This window comes from Hypomesus transpacificus, chromosome 9 (assembly GCF_021917145.1).
Source record: "Hypomesus transpacificus isolate Combined female chromosome 9, fHypTra1, whole genome shotgun sequence".
NCBI classification, from domain to species: domain Eukaryota; kingdom Metazoa; phylum Chordata; class Actinopteri; order Osmeriformes; family Osmeridae; genus Hypomesus; species Hypomesus transpacificus.
Window position 1 is genome coordinate 1,218,547 of NC_061068.1, and position 21,268 is coordinate 1,239,814.

Here is a 21,268-nt window from a genome sequence, read left to right on the forward strand (position 1 = left end):
TGTGCTTATTTGGGTTCTCTAATGCTTTCTTGCATTTCTTTATAGGATAATACGTACATCCTTGTCCTGCTGGTGAATGGACAAGAGTTTGCAGTATCCTGCCTGTGCGGCCCAAATGCCACTCTGCCAACGGCCCCTGTGTATCCCAGGATAATGACCGCAATGTCTGCACAAACCTCTGCAGAATCTTCAGATTCTCAGTTGGCAGAGCTGAATTCTTACCCCAGTGTCCCTTCATACCCTGGGTTCCCTAGACCGTTCCCAAAGACTGCTACAAGTGATGAATCCACTGATCCCCAGATGCCCAGTACTGCAGACCCTACCGATCCAGAGTCAGCTGGGTTCCCTTCGTTCCCCTGGTTACCTTCATACCCTGGGTTCCCTAAACCGTTCCCAATGACTGCTACAAGTGATGAATCCACTGATCCCCAGATGCCCAGTACTGCAGACCCTACCGATCCAGAGTCAGCTGGGTTCCCCCGTTTCCCTTTATACCCTGGGTTCCCTAGACCGTTCCCAATGACTGCTACAAGTGATGAATCCACTGATCCCCTGATGCCCAGTACTGCAGACCCTACCGATCCAGAGTCAGCTGGGTTCCCTTCGTTCCCCTGGTTACCTTCATACCCTGGGTTCCCTAAACCGTTCCCAATGACTGCTACAAGTGATGAATCCACTGATCCTGAGATGCCCAGTACTGCAGACCCTACCGATCCAGAGTCAGCTGGGTTCCCCCGTTTCCCTTTATACCCTGGGTTCCCTAGACCGTTCCCAATGACTGCTACAAGTGATGAATCCACTGATCCCCAGATGCCCAGTACTGCAGACCCTACCGATCCAGAGTCAGCTGGGTTCCCCCGTTTCCCTTTATACCCTGGGTTCCCTAGACCGTTCCCAATGACTGCTACAAGTGATGAATCCACTGATCCCCAGATGCCCAGTACTGCAGACCCTACCGATCCAGAGTCAGCTGGGTTCCCTTCGTTCCCCTGGTTACCTTCATACCCTGGGTTCCCTAAACCGTTCCCAATGACTGCTACAAGTGATGAATCCACTGATCCCCAGATGCCCAGTACTGCAGACCCTACCGATCCAGAGTCAGCTGGGTTCCCCCGTTTCCCTTTATACCCTGGGTTCCCTAGACCGTTCCCAATGACTGCTACAAGTGATGAATCCACTGATCCTGAGATGCCCAGTACTGCAGACCTTACTGATCCAGAGTCAGCTGGGTTCCCTTCGTTCCCCTGGTTACCTTCATACCCTGGGTTCCCTAGACCGTTCCCAATGACTGCTACAAGTGATGAATCCACTGATCCCCAGATGCCCAGTACTGCAGACCCTACCGATCCAGAGTTAGCTGGGTTCCCTTCGTTCCCCTGGTTACCTTCATACCCTGGGTTCCCTAGACCGTTCCCAATGACTGCTACAAGTGATGAATCCACTGATCCCCAGATGCCCAGTAATGCAGACCCTACCGATCCAGAGTTAGCTGGGTTCCCTTCATACCCTGGGTTCCCCGGTTTCCCTACATACCCCGGGTTCCCTGGACCGTTCCCAATGACTGCTACAAGTGATGAATCTACTGATCCCCAGATGCCCAGTAATGCAGACCCTACCGATCCAGAGTTAGCTGGGTTCCCTTCATACCCCGGGTTCCCTGGACCGTTCCCAATGACTGCTACAAGTGATGAATCCGCAGATGCCCAGTACTGCAGACCCTACTGATCGTGACTCACTAGAGCTGCGTTCGTTCCCTCCATACCCCGTTATCCCAGACCATGCCCAGAAATTGCCAGTACACCAGCTGCACCTGCAGATCACCAAATGCCAATCAAAATGACTTTAGACCCTTCCAATCCTCTATCACCTCACCCCAAGTTTCTAAGGTTCCCATATTTCCTTCACCATCACTTTTTTTTCCCCCCGCCAGAACGTTTCCAACATCTACCACCATGACCCTCCCTCCTCCACCTCAAGACCCATAGCCAAATACCCTGAACCTGACAAGAATGCATTACTTTTTAACACTACTGTCTTTCAGTGAGAATGAAATTTAATAAAGAATCCTTTTATTTATTTATTGGAATTCATTTTGTAGAATGCTGGAAAGGGACTTGGATTCTGCTCACAAATGTCTTACATGGACATTGACCTTTTAGTTGATTTGTTAAATGAGCGCACCTTCACTTGAAGTAAATAGAAAATGTTTGGCACCCCTACATTTGGTGCGCTTTACAACCTCCCTTTACCAATAAAATGCTCCACAACCTTTTCTCTTCTGCTTTGGGCACAAGTGGCTCTGGTCACCCTCAGAGGGAAGGAATCCTGATGTAGCTTCTACTTGTACTGTCTGCTCTGGCTCGTAACTGTTGAGATGTTGGGGCTGGTGGGTGGAAGTTCTGGACCTGGGTGATTGCGCACGTATGGGGCTTTTGTTAACTTTGTAACATTATGAATAATTATAAACGGCACCACTGCCGAAAGCACACAAACACCCAAGTTGGAAAAGGTTTACATCACCCACCTGTCATTTCTGAACCCAGTGTATGTTTGAGGGTTAAGCAGGTGGATATGAGAGACGGTAGCCTATAGGCCCACACATTGTAATGTCCGATCCACAACCACAAGGCTCTAATGAAGTTTATTTATTGTTCAGGTGGATCCCTTGCCTGTTGCGCAAATGTATTTCAGTAGCGTTATTTAACGATCTGTATTGCTTGCCTTCCCACATTGCACCATGCTCAGGGGTGTCAGACAAGTTAATACAGAGTTGTAGTTCTCTGAGGTCACTGTTGTAGTCATGGCCAAGCATGCATACTTGGGTTGTCGTCCTCACAATATTGATCACAATATGACTTTTACACATATGCTGCAAGAAATTATCCACTGGCTATATGTAGCATGAACTTATCTACCACCCACGGACATTGTTTTATACACAGTAACTCTCCTACTTATGATTCTGAACTTGCTGACTTCCATCAAAACAATTATTTGCGCATCTGAAACCGTAAGCTTTCAAGGGCCAAACTTAAACAAAATTGTTGAATGTTCAAAAAAGGTCTATAGGCATGACGTCTACCAGTGATTCAATTGCTCCCATTACACATTTGAATAAATACTGCCCTACCTAACATTTGATTGGTCATCCAATTTGAGAGAAGAGGTTAAAGCTGTGTCTAATGTGCTGGCCTTTTGTGAAATGTTTTGAGTCGGGGTAAACGTCACTATTCAACAGAATTATGCTTTTGAATAATCCTCTAGTATGCCCTTTGATATTGGGGACCTTAACCTATTTCTTAGCAGATTCCTATGGAAGTATTACAGATGCCAGATTGTTCAGATTGAAAAATGAAAAGAAAAATGGGACGGAAATTGAGACAACGTTTAGAAGAGAAAGTCTTAGTGATGTAATTAAGCCTGGAGCCATTGCTGGCGTTATAACACAAAAGGGATTTTTTGCCTTCGATTCAGATGATGATGTTTACAAAACAGCAGGGATGGATTGTGAGTGGACAATATTTATGAATTTTACAAAGGCGTTCATAAAAAGATCGCTCAAATGTAAATTTGCACATGAACCTTTTTTATAAGCTCAGCACCTGTTGATGACTGCTAAACTAAAACACATGGGACCTGCTGTTCAGTGCGCTGATGATACTATGACCTTGCGGATCAAGGGAAGGAAGGCTCCCCATTTTCTGGTTGACAATGGTAAGATCAATGATGCGTTTCTGTGGATTTCCGGTGAAAATGGGGGGTAGTTTGATCTAAGGCAGTGGTTCTCAATCCTGGTCCTCAAGTATACCCTGTCCTGCATGTTTTAGATGTTTCACTGCTCCAACACACCATATTCAAATGAATGGTCATTAACAGGCTTTTGCATAACTAGATAACAACCCATTTATTTGATCTAAAGATCTGCTTTTTCAGGTAACGGGACGTTCATTCCCATGACTCGGCTGCCTTCTCGGTGTGGATTCTCTGTGAGAAGGTCTCGCAGAGATGTGCTGTTTGTAGCTCCATACCAAGGCTGCCATGTTACTGAGCAGGTAATTCATAATGAAGGGATTGTGATTACCACAATTCAAACAGACATATGTATTAAATATGAGCCAAGTGAATCCAAGTATTCTTTCAACAGGGTGGGGATCATGTACTTCATCTAAAGCTGTGGGGAAAATCCACGACAATGTCTTGTCCTCTTGCACATCCTCTCCCTTCTGTCTCCTGCTTCATGAATGGCATGGTGCTAAGTATGAGTAATATTGCAGCAGCTGCAGTCTATGTCACAGGTACATTTCAGCAGTTGCTCAAAGCTCATGTCACTATTTTGAAACATGCGCATCTAAGACTAAAACAAATATATTGCCGTTTCAGTTTTGAGAAAATATATGGTTACTATATTAACATTAGTAATGTATAATGTATTTTAGTCTCTGATGCATGGGAGCCCTTGCTGTTATCTGGTGAACCTTGTGGATTTATTGTGGAATCAAACTCCAGAGATTTGATCATCAAAGCTCCTTACAGAAAACCTTGCATCCTATTAAAGGTACAGTCCACAGTGCCATCTTCTGGTCACAAATGTAAATGGTGTACTTGAGATATGATTCTCTTGTTTTTCGACAGGATGAGGATCATGTTCTTGTCCTGTTGGTAAATGATCAAGAGTTTGCGGTATCCTGCCCATCAACACCTGCTATTCTTGCTGGCATTCCAGCAATGAGCCCTGCCAATCCCCAGATGCTAACCACAAATCGTGCCGTGCCCGCTGCAGACCCTTTCGATCCTCAGGCTCCAGCTCAGTCTCCTTACCCAAATTTCCCATGGTTCCCCCCATACTCAGGGTTCCCCACAACTGACTCTACGAGAGGTGCGCCTGCTGATCTTCAGATGCCGACCACAAAAACGATTGCTTCCACTTCCATAGACCTTTCCGATCCTGCAGACTCCTCCGATTCTCAATTGGCAGATCTGGGTCATTACTCCTGGTTCCCAGGGTCTCCCAAGATGCTCACCATTACAGACCCTTCTGATCCTGAGTCAGTAGAGTTGCCTTCGTACCCCCAGATCACAGGATTCCCTCTTTACCCCGGGTACCCCAGACTGTCCCCAACGACTGCAACTACAAGAACTGCACCCGCTAATCTTCAGATGCTAACTACAAACACTGCTGAATCCACTACTGCCAGCCCTTCTGGTGCTTGGACACCAGAGCTGCCTCCTTATCCCCATCTCCCAGGGTTCCCTCCACATTCAGGGTTCTTCTATTTCCCAGGGGTCCCTCCATACCTTCAGTTCCCCACAACTGACACAACGAGATCTGCACCTGCAAATCCTCAGATGCCAACCACAAACACTGCTGAATCCACTACTGCCAGCCCTTCTGGTGCTTGGACACCAGAGCGGCCTCCTTATCCTCATTTCCCAGGGTTCCCTCCACATTCAGGGTTCTTCTATTTCCCAGGGTACCCTCCATACTCACAGTTCCCCACAACTGACATTACAAGAGATGCACCTGTTGATCTCCAGATGCCAACCACAAGAACTTCTGCTCCCACTGCTGCAGGCCCTTCCGATCCAGAGTCAGCAGGGCTGCCTTTGTTCCCTCGCTTCCCTCAATACCCAGAGTTCTCCCAGTTTCCAGGGTTTCCTGGACCATTCAAAAACACTGAAGCTATGAGAGCTTCACCTGCACACACCCAGATGCCAACCACCAAGACTGCTGCATCCTCTACTGAAGCCCCTCCTGATCCTGAATCAGCAGAGCTGCCTTTGTCCTCTCAGTTTCCTGGACCATACCCAAACACTGAACCTATGAGAGCTTCACCCACACACACCCAGATGCCAACCACCAAGACTGCTGCATCCTCTACTGAAGCCCCTCCTGATCCTGAATCAGCAGAGCTGCCTTTGTTCTCTCAGTTTCCTGGACCATACCCAAACACTGAACCTATGAGAGCTTCATCCACACACACCCAGATGCCAACCACCAAGACTGCTGCATCCTCTACTGAAGCCCCTCCTGATCCTGAATCAGCAGAGCTGCCTTTGTACCCCCAGTTCACAGGGTTCCCTCTATATCCCAGACCGTTCCCGGCGACTGCCACTACGAGAGCTGCACCCACAGATCCCCAGATACCCATTGCTACCGATCTAGAGTCAGTTGCAATCCCCTCATACCCTGGATTCCACCAGTTTCCAGGATTTCCTTCATACCCAGGGATTCCTTCACATCACGGAGTCCCCTGGTTTCCAGGGTTCCCGCCATACACAGGGTTTTCCAGACCATTCCCAACGACTGCCACTACAAGAGTAGCACCCAGTACTGCATTCTCCTCCGATTCTCAGATGCCAAAGCGGTCTCCTTACCACTATTACCCAGGGTTCCCTCATTTCCAAGGGTTCCCTGCACAGTCAAGGTTCCCTAGACCATTTCAAATGACTGCCCCCACAAAAGATGCACCTGCTAATCCGAAATTGCCGCCAACAAAGATCACTGCACCCTCTACTACAGGCTCCTCTGATCCTGAGTTGGCAGAGCTGCCTCCTTACCCCCGTTTCCCAGGGTTCCCTCCAGACACAGGGTTCCCCAGACCATTCCCAATGACTGCCACTACAAGAGCTCTGGCCGCTACTGCAAGCATTTCTGATCTGAAGATGCCAGAGCAGCCTTCTTACCACCATTACCTATGGTTCCCTCATTTCCAAGGATTCCCTGCACATTCAGGGTTCCCTAGACCATTCCCAGTTACTGCCCCAACAAGAACTGCACCCAATGACCCCCAGTTGCTGACCACTAAGACTTATGCACCCACTACTCCAGCCTCTGGGTGGATTACTGCAGCTCCTTACAAGCCTTCAAAATCCAAAAGTGGCATCAGCAAAGTCCCTCGCTTGAAATTGTATGACAGTGCTCTGAAGGGCTCTATGCAGAGTAATGAAATGCCCACAGCCTAATAAGTGATTGTAAATTACAGTTTGCTGGAAAGATTAGCTTTCTTGGTCTAGTTGTATGGTGTTTTTTCAGTATTGTTTTCAGTCAACATTCATTTTGATGAAGTTATCCATTAAAAAATCCCTAGCTATTTTGCATTTTATTCTTTCCAATGCATTACTTGGACAAGGGGATGCATTACACAACATCATCTTTTTTTTAACAGGATGTTTGAGACAAAGGTTCTCACTGCACTGATTTAAGAACTGTATATCTGGCAGGATATTGGCTCTAGAGAGCCAGCAATCTCTTTAAACCTAGCCCCTGTCACTCCTTGGGTTCATGATTGTGAGAAAGATCTCACTTGGTAATCTCAGTTAGTAACTACTTCAATTAGGGTTAGTACCAGTTATCAAATGTGCAGAGCATAATGTAAGTTGTTGAAAATCTTCTAGATTGAATGTATTCTAGATGAATGTATGTGATGCTGTTCCTGTTGTAGTATACACAGGATGAGATTATTTTAAGATGACATAAGCAAATACACAGCAGTCTTCCCCTGCTTACATGATGGCCATCTGACCTTTTTTTAAAGTATGAAAGGTACAAAATAAGTGTTTGGATATCCTAGTGAAACAATCAGGAAATGACAGCTGCATCACATCAAAACTCATCACTTGGACAAGAAGAACTTGTGAGAAACCAAAGAGGCCAACAATCAACTTTGACATAGATCCAGAGTTCAGTCAACATTGTCTGAACCAAAACTGGCTCAAGAATTGCCATCTGGAAGCATGTTTGGAGTTTGCCAGAAAGTATGTGTGACCAATCAGGTGGCACAAAAATGTTATGGTCAGATGATGTTTAGGTTCAGATGTTCAGATGACCAAGACGGTCAAAACTCAAAGTACAATGTGTGAAGCACAAACACTACCCATGCCTTAAGACACACCATCCCTACAGAGAAGTATGATGGTTGCATCATGCTGTGTAGATACTTCTCATCAGGAGAGACTGGCTATCTTGGTCAAAAGTGGTCCTTTGTGTCCACAACATTTAAGGAGAGGTTCTCAAATTCATGACTACAATTATCTGTCTCATATCTGTTTTATTCAGGTGGTGTGGCACTTCTTTTCCACAAGCCATGTCAAGGGTGCTGTCGATAGAGTGTGTGGCACAGTTCAAAGGTGTATCAGCTCAGCTGAATGCAGGAAGGTTGGTATGAAAATTTACTTGTCAATGTCCATATCAATGTCCATTCAAAAGCCTGATGGCCCTTGGATAGAGGAAACTGTTGTCCAGTCTGCGTGTGCGTGACCGAATGCTGCGGTAACGCCTGCCAGAAGGCAACGGGGTAAAGAGACTGAAGGATGGGTGGGAACAGTCTCTTAGAATCCTGCCAGCTTTCCTGAGGCAACGTGTGTGGTAGGTGTTCTTTAGGGCTGGGAGCTTCCTGCTGATGATGAACTCAGAACGCAGAACGGACCACACTACGTAGGGCCTTGCGGTCCCTGTCTGTGCAGCTCCCATACAACAGTGAGGCAACCAGTCAGAATGCTCTCTATAGTGCATCTGTAAAAGTTAGTGTGTCTGTGGGTGTTTATTTTGTGCATGCAAGTGGGCGTTACTGAATGGGTCTATGCATATCGAAAGATAAATGCTGCAGAACGCCCCTTTAGATTACATCCAATACTTTTTCCCCTCTGTCCTAGGCACCCAGTGTACATCATTTTGTGTAGTAACAGAGGCACTTTAACACACAATTGTATAGTGTCAGACTGAAATCCACAATATTCATTGACTCAATTTAGGTGGATTTGAGATTAAACTTTACACCCTTTAACGGACGTAGCCATTAAAACCTTTTCAATCGCATATATCGCCAAATAACGGTAACATAATCGTACCTAAACTAATTTTACTTTCAAACATGCATAATTGCCAGAGGGTAAGGGAATTGAACCCCCTAACACGTAGGGTACGTTGACCTGGCTACGTAAAACACGTTTGACGTCATCGTGGGAGGGTGCCATTGGGAGAAATGAACGGTCAACACAATCCTCTCAGCACCCATGTAAGTTAATGCCTGTAACTAAATAGGTAATTTGATATTGAATGTTAGTAGAAATATAATTGGCTGAATGTTCACTTGTGTTTCTGTACTATGACAACGGGTTAACGATTAACTTTGTTTAGCGATGTCAGCTAGCTAGCTAGCCAGCTGCTGTTAGCTAGCTGGCTACTAACGTAGCCTAGTAACGCTAGTTGGATACTGCTTCTGACACCGTTCGTCAGACTTCTAGCCGGCTCAAAGCTATTTCCTCATGTTGGAGGTTAGGTCCTCGATGTATTACGTTTTGCCAAATTGTAATGTAGCCAACGTTGGCTTGTTAAATCACTTCAGACTTGAACCATGTATTTGAGAAAATGAATGTATCATATGTTTTGTTTAATCGTAAAACGCTAGATACTCAGCGTAGGAAGAACTAGCTAATAAATACAATTCTGACCTGACCATACTGTACTGCTCCTTCCACACTGGCTGAAATGGACCTGTTCAGGGTTGCTAACGTAGCTAGCAAGAGCATGTCTGCCTGCTACTGCCTGGGTAGAGCTACATGACAAGCTAACTAGATGACAGATATTGGCTCGACATCAGTTAAATCAGCATACATATAGTGCAGGACAACACTTTAACCAACCGCACCTTGGAAGCTATTAAGCTAAAACAAAAGTTGTTGACCGTGGCATGTACGCTGTTTTGCTAATGTCACGCCAATCAGTAGATACACTAAATGTACCCCAGATAAGCCTAACTTAGGGTCGTAAGTCTACTGCTTGAACATTTTGTACCTAATTTAACTCTTAGCTAGTTAAATAAAAATGTGTATTGTCGCTAATGTAACATCCTCACATTCTTAGATTATCTACCTAGCTAGTGCTAGTTGATGAGCTCCCAGCGCTCGCTAGCAACATAAAATAAACCATTTAAATCTTTACACGGATGCAAGTATATGCATCATGGACTTCTTGGGTGTGTCACCATGAAGATGAATGTGCTAGCTGGAAACCGGGTTATTCATTACAGTTACTTTGGCAAATAAATGGGTGTGTGAATTACTTTTGAACGAGATGGCACCCTTCCTCAATTAATTCGCTGATATCCACAACCCAGGCACCGTTGCTACCTGCAAGTTTTGCTGCTTACTCAAGAGCTAGTTATAAGCTAGCAGCCAGCGAAGACATTCAACCTCTGCAGTGCGTCGTGATTAAATTGCATCCACCTACTTGCTTTCACTAAGCAATCCAGTAAACTTTAGTTGTATCGACAGCTAGCGAGCATGTTAGAGTAACTTTGCAATAACAGACGCTCTCATCCAGAGCGACTTACAGTAGGTACAGGGACATTCCCCCCGAGGCAAGTAGGGTGAAGTGCCTTGCCCAAGGATACAACGTCATTTGGCTTGGCGGGGAATCGATCCGGCAACCTTCTGATTACTAGTCCGAACACTTCACCAGATGAACTGACAAAAAAAATATTTTAACATCCTATCAAATCAATTGTGCAAAATCACTCAAATATATATTTAGTTATCTCGTTGTCATGGCTGTAAAAGTCATTGCTACTCACGACTCAAATGGTCAAGCCTCAAGGCTAGAGCAGAATAAGGACATACAGATGTTATAATAAAACTATTTCGGCCTACTTGTTTTTTCATTCAGTGGCTGTTCAAACCTGATCACAAATCCCAATTAGTCACAACAGCAGGTAATCGTAATGATTGTGTTACTCGTGGGCGGTTATGATAGCAACTATACTGAAATTATGCTTGCCAGCTTGAATGCCAGTTAACGTAGGGCTGACAGATGGAGAATGCTACTGCTTTGGTTACAGAGCCTCGCATTTAGATCTCTTACAGTAAACTTGCTTTTAGGAATCATACTTCTTCAGGTCTTCTACATAATTCTACATGGCCATATCTGACAGTTTCCAATGTGAGACTCACTTCAATAAATGCAATGGCCTGCTCTTACATGCCGCCTTTTCCCTGATAACGGCACGCAATATTCCTAAACCTCCACGGGAAAGGTTGACCACGGTTTGAAGGGAATCCTCTTGTGTTTGGGAAAGCTGTTCTAGATGAAGTTAGAAATTCCAATGGAATTTTAAACAGTTTCCTTTGTACAGATAATTCTTACTAGGCCTGCTGATGATTGAGTCATTTACATTTAGTCATTTTATCAGACGCTCTTATCCAGAGCGACTTACAGTAAGTACAGGGTGAAGTGTCTTTCCCAAGGACACAACGTCATGTGCCCCGGCCTGGAATCGATCAGGCAACCTTCAGATTACTAGCCCGATTCCCTCACCGTTCAGCCACCTGACTCCCAGAGTCTCGAGGTATGTGGCTGTCTAATGCTAGAATTGCATCTTCCCAAATGCCCCCAAGTAAGCTGTTTCATATGCCAGTAAGGAGAGACTACCTCCTTGATAAATTAATTTGAGTAGGATGGCAGTGGGAGGGAGCTCGGATGAAATTAGGGTGGGGGCGACACAGCATATTTTCACAGGAAAAATGCTGCCAACCGACACCATGGCTGTACGTTTGTGTGATTTTGTTTGGTTTCGACACAGCTTTAAGGGGTTAGAATAAGGCAACAAGTGACAATTTAATCTACAAAAGCATTAGCTACACACACTAGTTTGTGGGCCTATATGACCTTGGGAGGGTGTATGTGTGAGGGAGTAGGCTTGTGGCTGTTGGGGGGGGGGGAGAGAGAGAGAGAACAAAAGTCTAGTGCAGGCTGACCCACTTTGAACATGAAATGCTGTGCCCTAGAGCAGTGGTTCTCAATCAGGCAGGGGGTCCCGAGGACCAGGAGTGAGAACCACTGCCCTAGAGGAGTATGAGGCTGTATTGTATATGAAGGTATATATATATATATATATATATATATCAGCGCTCGTGTCTGTATACCCTGTACAGACCGCCATTGTTACTAAACCCTGCGTCTTAATAATCCTGGACCAGATCTTATCTTTTGTTTAGCAGTCAAATGCAATGAGTGAGGGAGTGGCCTCCATAGGTGTTTTACAGGGATTGCTTTCAAACGGTTCACTATTAACGGCTTGTTGACAGTGACACAAACAATAGCTGTACCGAGTTTCAGTCACTCCTCTGTTTGTCTCCTTAATAATTCATAGATGCCACAGTTGGACGTATCCCTTCAGCTCTGGGTAAATTACCTCCAGGCTTGGGTGTGTGTATATTACACGCCCATGTCACTGTCACCCTCTGTGAACACCTGGGTGCATGCTTACCTGTAGGCATCGAGAGCAGGAAATTATTATTATATAAACTCATTTTGAGATTTGGGCTTGTCTTGATGAGGACAGGGCGACTTTTACCACGTTGCATAATGTTTGGTAAGTGGACAGGAGGCTTGATAGGTTGGGTTTGAGTGCTAATGAGTGTTAGCATAGTGTGAATACTTTGTGTGGGGTTAGGATCATCAAGTATTGGTGTATTACTGTTCGTTAATTTGGTAGATATGTTTATAGGATGTCAGGGATAGCATAAATGACATTAGATCTTATGTGTGAGCATGTTAGCATGTAGCATCATAGCTCTTGTTGAGGAAGCAAGTTGATGGTAGCTAACGCAGCTATGTCCGGTTGATGGGGGATAATTTGATAGAGAATGCAGAATCAGTGAGCACTGCAGTGCAAGACAACAATATAATTGGGCCTACAGTGTTTAAAGGCAACAATTTTTATTTTTATGTAATTATTTGTACTCACTGGTCAATTGCTGCTTTTGAGGCCTATGATTTGGGGTTGGTGCTTGGTGTGTGATTAACTAGGCGTTGACTCTTTGGTACTTAGTACGTCAGGTGCAACTTCAAGTAATGGTCAGTGTCTGACCATCCGAAAAACTTCAGCTCATCCCACATCTAAGTTCAAGTCTTTTATTGACAAATAAAAGACTTGAACTTAACCGAAATCCCTTATCAGTCTCTTTCTGCTGTGAAAAACATTTCAAGACACTCATTTGAAACGACTAGCCTAATTGAGGAAAAGTATTTGTCCGATCTGAAATTAAACTCTGGGCTTCAAAGAATGACAGCTAATTAGGTAGATGAGCTAGGCTAGGCTAGGCTATGAAAAGAGTACTTGCATGAAGAGACCCTGTTTGTACCAGGCCTCTGATTCAGTTTGATCCACTGTATAGAGACTGCGGGCAGAAGTGGGCCAAATCCAAACATGGTTTTGCGATGCTACTCATCCGTTTTTTCATAAGTCACTTAGTGTTAAGAGCACAAATGACATGGAATCAGATTTTTTCTATTCTGATTTGGGCCACTTGCATATGTGGTCCTAAATCTGATACAGGTTTTGTAATGCAGCTTTGGTCTGAGCAGTCAGATCAGAATTGATCACTCTTGATCAACGTTCCTCACAGTTCTGAGCTGTGAGAGTCACTCCACAAATACAAACATGGGAAACAGCTGCTATTAAGGTAGTTCATGGGTATACAAGTTGTACAGTGCTTTATCGCTCAATAAAGCACACCTCGGAACTCCCCTCTCAACCAATCAGAATGCTTGATTTCATCCACCCGTATTATAAACTACCGTACAGTCTAAACATGAGGTGTCGTTTTGTAATTGTTGCCGTGGCCACAGTAGATATTGATATCGGCCTGTAAAAAATTGCAATAAATAAAGATTGGATCAGCCAAACAAAAAATCAATAGAGATTGATTTTTCTGTATAAACTTTATCCAGTTTGCTCCAGCTGAGATTGTTGTCTCATGTTAACCTCCTCCTCTGCAGCAAACCCTGAGCTTTGAGTCAGAAGAGGAGAGGCTGGACGAATGGTAAGCTGCCCCTTTCCCTCTCTATCTCGTCTCTATATCTCTGTCTTCTTCTGCCGTTTCTTTCATCAGTCTGTCAGAGTGCTCGTATAGGGCTCCTTTTAAAGCACCAACAGTGTCGTCACTTTGAAGCTCTTCAAGCAGAATGCGGTGGATATTTCAGGTGCCCTGGTTCAAACAAAACGAAGCAAAACGTTTCACGTTTATCATCCTACTCTTTTAGTGTTCCATTGCTTTACATCTGTCTTATTATTATTATTATTATTATTATTATTATTACCACCGCCATCATCCAAATCTTTTTCTAATGTACTCATTTTACAAGGCTATTTTCTGAAATGTCTTGATTAGATGACCACTAGAATACTATCCAAAACGTTATCCAAATGGCACTTTGTATAGGCATGGCTTTAAATATTTTGTAATTACCTGACTTAAATGCCTAAGGATATTTGACTATAAAAAAATAATAATAATCAAGCATTTCAGAATTTTGTAACCACTTATTATTGAGGAATTACTTTTTTAAATTGTAGAATTTTTATTCTAATTTTGTTTTTAGTCACAGTGGGTCGTGGTCATTTGAGACATGTTGCTTGTTCATGTGACTGGATTCGAACTATGAACTAATACTATACAATACGTTTATCAACTGAATACACCAATCCAGTTGGAAAGTAAAGACAACTTCAAAGTCAAGCCTCCATGTCTCAAAGCCAGCCCAGACACTGCTGCCTAATGTTATATTTTGCTGCTGTTTCTTTTTCTTTACCAGCCACTGCTGCACATCATAATCCATTTTAATTTTCCTTCTGTGGTAGACAAGCATGACTTTGAGTCATTCTGCAGATGCATGTACGCTGGCAGGGCCCATCTGAGCACCAACCCCCAAGCCTCCCGGCTTTGAACCCACTCTCCCCGAGAAGGGGGTGTGGTGGCGGGGCGTAGCTAAACCCCCGCACCCCCGAGTTGAACTCACCCCCGCGAACCTGGCGCCCTCTGATGGATCAGGCTTGTAGTGAGCAGAGCCCAGAGGAGCCGGACGCTGGCGGCCGACCGGAGCTGGAGGGTGGTAGGAGGGCGTCCGAGTCCATGTCCAAAATTACCCACAATGCCCTGGAGAACATGGGGGCCCTGGGCCACGGTCTGAAGCAGCTCTTCCAACCCCAGCGCCGCCGCTCTTCAGTCTCGCCACACGATGCCACAGCCTCCTTCTACTCCACCGGTGCCCCGCCCCCTGAGCCCCCCGAGGGGGGGCCAGAGGTCGGGGACGCCCCCGTCCCCCCGGCCGGCCTTCCGGACTCTGACCCCCACGCTGCTTCCGCCCCCCCCGCAGCTCTGAGTCGCGTCCTGCAGCAGATCAGAGGCGCGCCCCCCATAATGAAGCGAGGAACCAGCCTGCAGAGCCGGCGCGGCAAGGCGGGGGGAACCGGGGACCCCCCCCAGAAAGGTAGCCCCCAGATCCACCGGCGCAGCACCCAGGAGGCCCTGCTGCTGCAGGTTGGGCGGCCGCGCTCCTCCTCCACCACGGACACGCCCAGCAGCCCTGCCATCACTGACAGCCTGATGCTGCTGACCTCTGGGTACCACTCCACGGAGGAGCAGGACAGGGTGAGTCTCCAGCAGGACTCGTCACTAGAGCAGTTGGAAGCCGAGTATAAGCGTTACACTGATAAAATAAACGTAAATAGTGACACTAGTGCACTTTTTTGTGTGAAAAGTATTGGCTGATATTGATATGAATATTACAAAAAATGCTATGGGCAAACACCGGTATAATTTATAGCCATCTGTATTTATTTAGAAATGATGTCACACAACAACAAAGAGATATAAATAACCTGTGTGACGCAAGTCTTTGTTACTATAATTACTATAAACTTACTATAAATCCCTGAACACCTGAACACAGCTTGATAGAGAGTATATTTACAATGGGCTTTTCAGTTGATATCAATATGATTTTGACAAAACATTAACTTCTTTGCCTTGGAACCCCTTAGCATTTCATGGTAAATCTGTCCTTCTTATTTGACTATTTGTAGGTCCACATAAGGTGTCTGTACAGTGGACTAAGCTGCAAATCGCTTTAAAACAGGGCAGTGTAGGTTGCACATCTTAGCATCGCATCAACAACAGTCAAGTAATAAAACGGATGGTCTTGTAAACAGCACATTTACCGTAACGGATGTTACTTTTAAGCACAAGGACAGATTATCGGCTTTATATTGTATAATCAAAGCCTTTAATAACTGGTATTACGGTATTAAATGTTGGTCTGTATAAATCTGTGAATCCTACACATTTTATGGTCTGTATCATTAACGTATGATATTATATAGTATTATATTTTAGGTGAGTGGTGTAACATTTTTGGGATGACTGACTTAGAAAACATTTTTGTGTCTAACAACAAGAGCCAGGCACCAATGCTGTCTGTGTTGGCAATTTTGAGTCTATGTTCAAATATACCTGGAGTGTAAGTTGAATGTTTACAAATGGGTTTAGTTTAAAATGTTTACCAACCCTTTTTCTCTTGACCCCAAATACATCTCATGCATAATAGCAACAGCAAAGCGCATGAGGAAAGGCTGCAAAAAGGTCATCAGAGGTTTTCTCTTTGGGATGGATATGGAAGGACGGACGGGGGGGGGGGCGAGTGTTTCGAAAAGAGAGTTGAGCTGTCAGTACTAGCAGGTCAGAGATTGACTGTGTGGCTAGGTCACTATGTGCTCTAAGCCGTTCTAATTTTAGTTGTCGCTGTCTTCAAGTGTACTTGAGGTCAGCCCACAGTCAGACCACAGCGTGCAGAGTAGAGGGTTTGTTGCCCCGTTGCTTTCAGAGTGTCAGCATCAGTGTCCTGTATGATGTCGAACAAGGCACTATAGTCAAATTTGTTCTTGCTTTGAAGACGGGTAGCTCAAGTATCGATCTAAAAATGCCATCAATCACTGCCTGTTACGCAGTGCACTTAAATGTCTATCGACTTCAAGTCGAAACACCCCTTGCATATAATGTTGCATCCAGTCATTGACTAGAGCTACCTTTTTTAAACAACGTACATACCCACACAGTCCATTTGCTGTGGTCGATGGCACAGCCAGAGCTTCTGAGCAGTAAGTATCTGTCGGTAAGACTGAGGGTAAGCCGTTCGGTCAACACGGCACTAATCACCCCCCAGCTCTGTAATTAACTTGCCTTAGCAAAGTGTCTGGCAGAGCAGAGCGGTCTAGACCACGCCGTGGACTCAATCTCTGTCATTCGTAGAGAGAGCATTAACAGTCTCCATTCCTGAAGCCTCTTGCTAGCTGTTTGTTTCAGTATATAACCAGTGAGTTCAGTATAACCAATAAACAGTAATCAATAATGCAGCCAAAATACCTTTACAACCAGGGTTGCAGCCAAAATACATGTTCGAATAATGGAAGTTGAATAAATCTTTTCTTTTTTTGTTTTAAAAATAAAATCTTTGAACTGCTTTTACCGTCCTTATCCCACGTTTTGATTGAATTTGTTCTTTCAAATGTTCTTTCTGTCATCCTCCCTTCCCCACCGTGGTCAGTTGGACCGTGCCGATGGCTCCGGCCCTGCCGTGTCGCCCAACGCCCTCTCCTACGCCCCGGACAGCTACGACGCAGTGGACAATACCCCGGACCCCCAGCGCACCAAGCAGGCCATCGCCCAGCTGCAGCAGAAGATCCTCAAACTCACAGAACAGATCAAGATCGAGCAGACGGCCCGCGACGACAACGTGGCCGAGTACCTGAAGCTGGCCAATAACGCGGACAAGCAGCAGAGCGCTCGCATCAAGCAGGTGTTTGAGAAGAAGAACCAGAAGTCGGCGCAGACCATCCAGCACCTGCAGAGGAAGCTGGAGCACTACCACAGGAAGCTCCGGGAGGTGGAACACAACGGGATCCCGCGCCAGCCCAAAGATGTATTCCGGGACATGCACCAGGGCCTCAAAGACGTGGGGGCAAAGGTTTGTACTCAGTGGGGGGGGGGGGGGTCATCCAGTCATCCGATCGCCTGCGTTGCGTTTTGTCGCTCTTTGTGTCACGAAACGTGTTTTCCAGGAAAACGTTTCATCTGTGTTGTACTTCCCTAGAGTAAGATCAGGAGCCCCATGTTATTGCGTAGTTTCAGCATCGGCCTTGCTTTTAACTCGGGAGCAACACACAGCCAGTGGGGGTTTATCTCAATGTCAGTCTGTCTTCCATCCAGTGTCTCCCACAAAACTGCCCACTCGACCCACTGCACTCCCTCCTCCCCGCTCCCCTGCTGAAGCCCCAAGCACAGAAAGTTAGATCTGGCGCAGTGAGTTGAATGAATGAATGGAGTTTTAAGACATCATAGAGATTGGGAGATTTGAGAAAATTCAAGGTCACGTCACATCCGATCCGAGGTTGTGTCCTCTATCCTTTCAGTGACTTCCTTCTCAACTCTGCCCCCTGCAGGTGACAGGAGGACTTTCCAGCTTCTCCCACGCCACCCACTCTGCAGCGGGAGCTGTGGTGTCCAAGCCCAGGGAGATCGCCTCCCTCATCCGCAACAAGTTCGGAAGCGCAGACAACATCGCCGGCCTCAAGGACTCCCTTGACGAACCCCAGGGCGAGGATGGGGTCGGGGGCAGCGGCCCCAGGACCCTGGGGGGGGGTGGACAGATGCAGTCCAGCCCCAAATACGGCAGCGAGGACGAATGCTCCAGTGCAACCTCTGGCTCAGCAGGGGGCAACAGTATAACGGGGGCCCCCGGGGGCCCCCCCAGCTCCAAAGGCAACACTCTGGAGCACGGACAGATGTCGGGCTTCGACACGCTTCTCCACGAGGTCCAGGAGCTCCGGGAAAACCAGGGTCGTCTGGAAGAGTCCCTGGACAACCTGAAGGGTCATTACCAAAGGGACTATACCATGATCATGCAGGCCCTGCAAGAGGAGAGGTACAGGTAGGTCACTAGGGGTGGGAATCTTTTGGTACCTCACAATTCGATTCGAATCTATTCTTGGGGTCACGAATCGATAAAAAATTGATTCATGATGTTTTGCGATTTTTAATCAAAAATAAATACATTTCTGAATCGATGTGAATCGCTAGAAGACTGAATCGCGATTCAAATGCGAATCTATTTTTTCCCCCATCCCTATAGGTCGCCGCTGTCAACGACGCTATAGATCAGTGTTTTTGGAGGGTTGAAAGGAAGTAGTCATCGCCCCTCAGTGATGGCAAATGTCCCCCTTCGTCTTGTGTCGTGCCTGATCTCCGTTTCCTTTACAGGTGCGAACGTCTAGAGGAGCAACTTAACGACTTAACTGAGCTGCACCAGAACGAGATCTTGAACCTGAAGCAGGAACTGGCCAGCATGGAGGAAAAAATAGCCTATCAGTCTTACGAGCGTGCGAGAGACATTCAGGTCTGTCTCGTCATCTGTCATATCATGCATCATATCATAATTTTTTGTCTTTTTTTAATTGTGTATTTTAACACAATTGTAATAAAAAAAATATATACACAAAAACATAAACAAATTAACAAGTAAAATGTAAAACATTTGAGACTCAAAATCGTGCCTTCTCTCTCACCCGCCCCCTCCCAACCCCTGCCCCCTCCCGCCCCCTCCCACCCCCTGCCCCCTCCCGCCCCCTGCCCCCTCCCGCCCCCTGCCACCCCCTGCCCCCTCCCAACCCCTGCCCCCTCCCAACCCCTGCCCCCTCCCGCCCCCCTCCCACCCCCTGCCCCCCTCCCACCCCCGTCCACAGGAGGCGCTGGAGGCGTGCCAGACGCGCATCTCCAAGATGGAGCTGCAGCAGCAGCAGCAGCAGGTGGTGCAGCTGGAGGGGCTGGAGAACGCCACGGCCCGCACCCTGCTGGGGAAGCTCATCAACGTGCTGCTGGCCCTCATGGCCGTGCTGCTGGTCTTCGTCTCCACCGTGGCCAACTGCGTCGTCCCCCTGATGAAGACCCGCAGCCGCACGCTGTCCACCCTGCTCCTGGTGGTCCTCCTGGCGTTCCTGTGGAGGAACTGGGAGGCCATCTCTCAGTACCTGGCCCGCTTCCTGCTGCACCCCAGATGACCTGCAGGGGGCGACGGTGTGTGGGACCCGCCAAAGGACTAGAGGAGGGCGGTGGGAGTGAGGTGAAGAGGGGACTGGGGATGTGCATCTTAGCGTTACTTTGATGCTTGGCGTTCTCTCCAGTCTTTCTTTGAAGGCATGGCCGGAGGTCTGCTTTGGCTTCCCACAATGCATTTGGTGAAAGAAGCGTGGAGGGAGGACCCTGAGGCATCGAGAATCTGAAGATTTCACCCACAGCCTCTGGTGCACGAGCAAAGCTGAAGAGATGAGAGAACTGCACACTTTATTTCTCTCTATTAAGAGTGAATTTGTTTACACTGATGATTTGTGTTGTTGAATCACACACACACACCCCACCCCAACCACCCCTCCTCATTGGAGAAAGTTTTAATACAGAGTTTTATCATTTAGGTATGATTCAAGTGGTACTGACAAATTTTATGGCTGGTTTTACTGCAGTGGATCAATCAATGGCACTCTCCTGTTTCATTGTTGGAGGTTATGACTCGGTATTCTGCTCATTCTTATCCTCTGTTCTTTTATGTCTGTCTCACCTCTTAACATTTTTCACTTCCTTCTCTTTTCTTTTAATCTGTTCGCTCATCCGTGTTTGTTGCTCTCTTTCGACCTCCCAAATCTCTGCCCATTTAACAAAATCTGCCAATGTCACCAAATCTTCTCTCTTCCTGCTAAATACTGAAGTGAAGAATGAGGGGGCGGGCTGCAGAGTAATGTGTTCATTGTCGGACCAAGCAAGTGTTGGGTTCTTGGCTTGTTTCTGTTGGATGAACCCCGTTTGCAACACTGGATCGGATTGGACCAGGATGATCTGAACAGCTTAGTTATGGTGGTTCGTACCTGCCTGGCCCCCTAGTCGACTGGCCTCTTAGGCTCTGTCGGCTGTTCCCCTGATGACGAATCAAAAAGCGAATCTATGAACTAAATGAACATACTTGAAGAGCTGTAAAAATGCTCAAAAGACTCAGTGCTTCCGTACTGTTTCCCTTAGCGCTAATGAAATGGTAACTTTTTAGTTTATTTTTTAAGATGATTAAACATGCCGTTTTAAAAATGAAATTGTGAGTCGCGTGCTTGTCTGATGTCAAAAGCCAGGGCTGTCCAAACCTGGTATTGAATGTCTACCCTGTAAATTTAATCCAACCCCAGTTGTGATTGAATAATTCAATGTGTTACAACTCTAATTAGAATCAGGTATGTGGGATCAGGGTTTCATAGACCAAGTAACTTGGGGCGCCCTTTTACCCCATGAATGTGGACAGAAAGGCAACATGACTAAATTTAGGGTGACAGTTTTAAAAGGTGACAATCATGTCCACAAGAGGGTACTGTTGCATAAGGTTTGCACAGGATATAGAAAC

The 21,268-nt window shown here is 46.2% G+C and overlaps 1 protein-coding gene across 2 annotated transcripts; it reads left to right on the forward strand.

Annotated features, from left to right (window-relative positions):
• Positions 1 to 8,941: 8,941 nt before the first annotated feature.
• Positions 8,942 to 20,966, forward strand: tmcc1b (transmembrane and coiled-coil domain family 1b). Of its 2 annotated transcripts, XM_047025458.1 has the most exons (8): positions 8,942 to 9,014; positions 13,778 to 13,821; positions 14,640 to 15,429; positions 17,381 to 17,800; positions 18,043 to 18,135; positions 18,276 to 18,763; positions 19,093 to 19,228; positions 19,575 to 20,966. In XM_047025458.1, the coding sequence occupies exons 3-8, from the start codon at positions 14,821 to 14,823 to the stop codon at positions 19,887 to 19,889; spliced, it is 2,061 nt and encodes a 686-aa protein (XP_046881414.1). In that variant the 5' UTR covers positions 8,942 to 9,014; positions 13,778 to 13,821; positions 14,640 to 14,820; the 3' UTR covers positions 19,890 to 20,966. The 2 variants fall into 2 exon arrangements, with proteins under 2 accessions (XP_046881414.1, XP_046881415.1); XM_047025459.1 differs by lacking the exon at positions 18,043 to 18,135.
• The last annotated feature ends 302 nt before the right edge of the window (positions 20,967 to 21,268 follow it).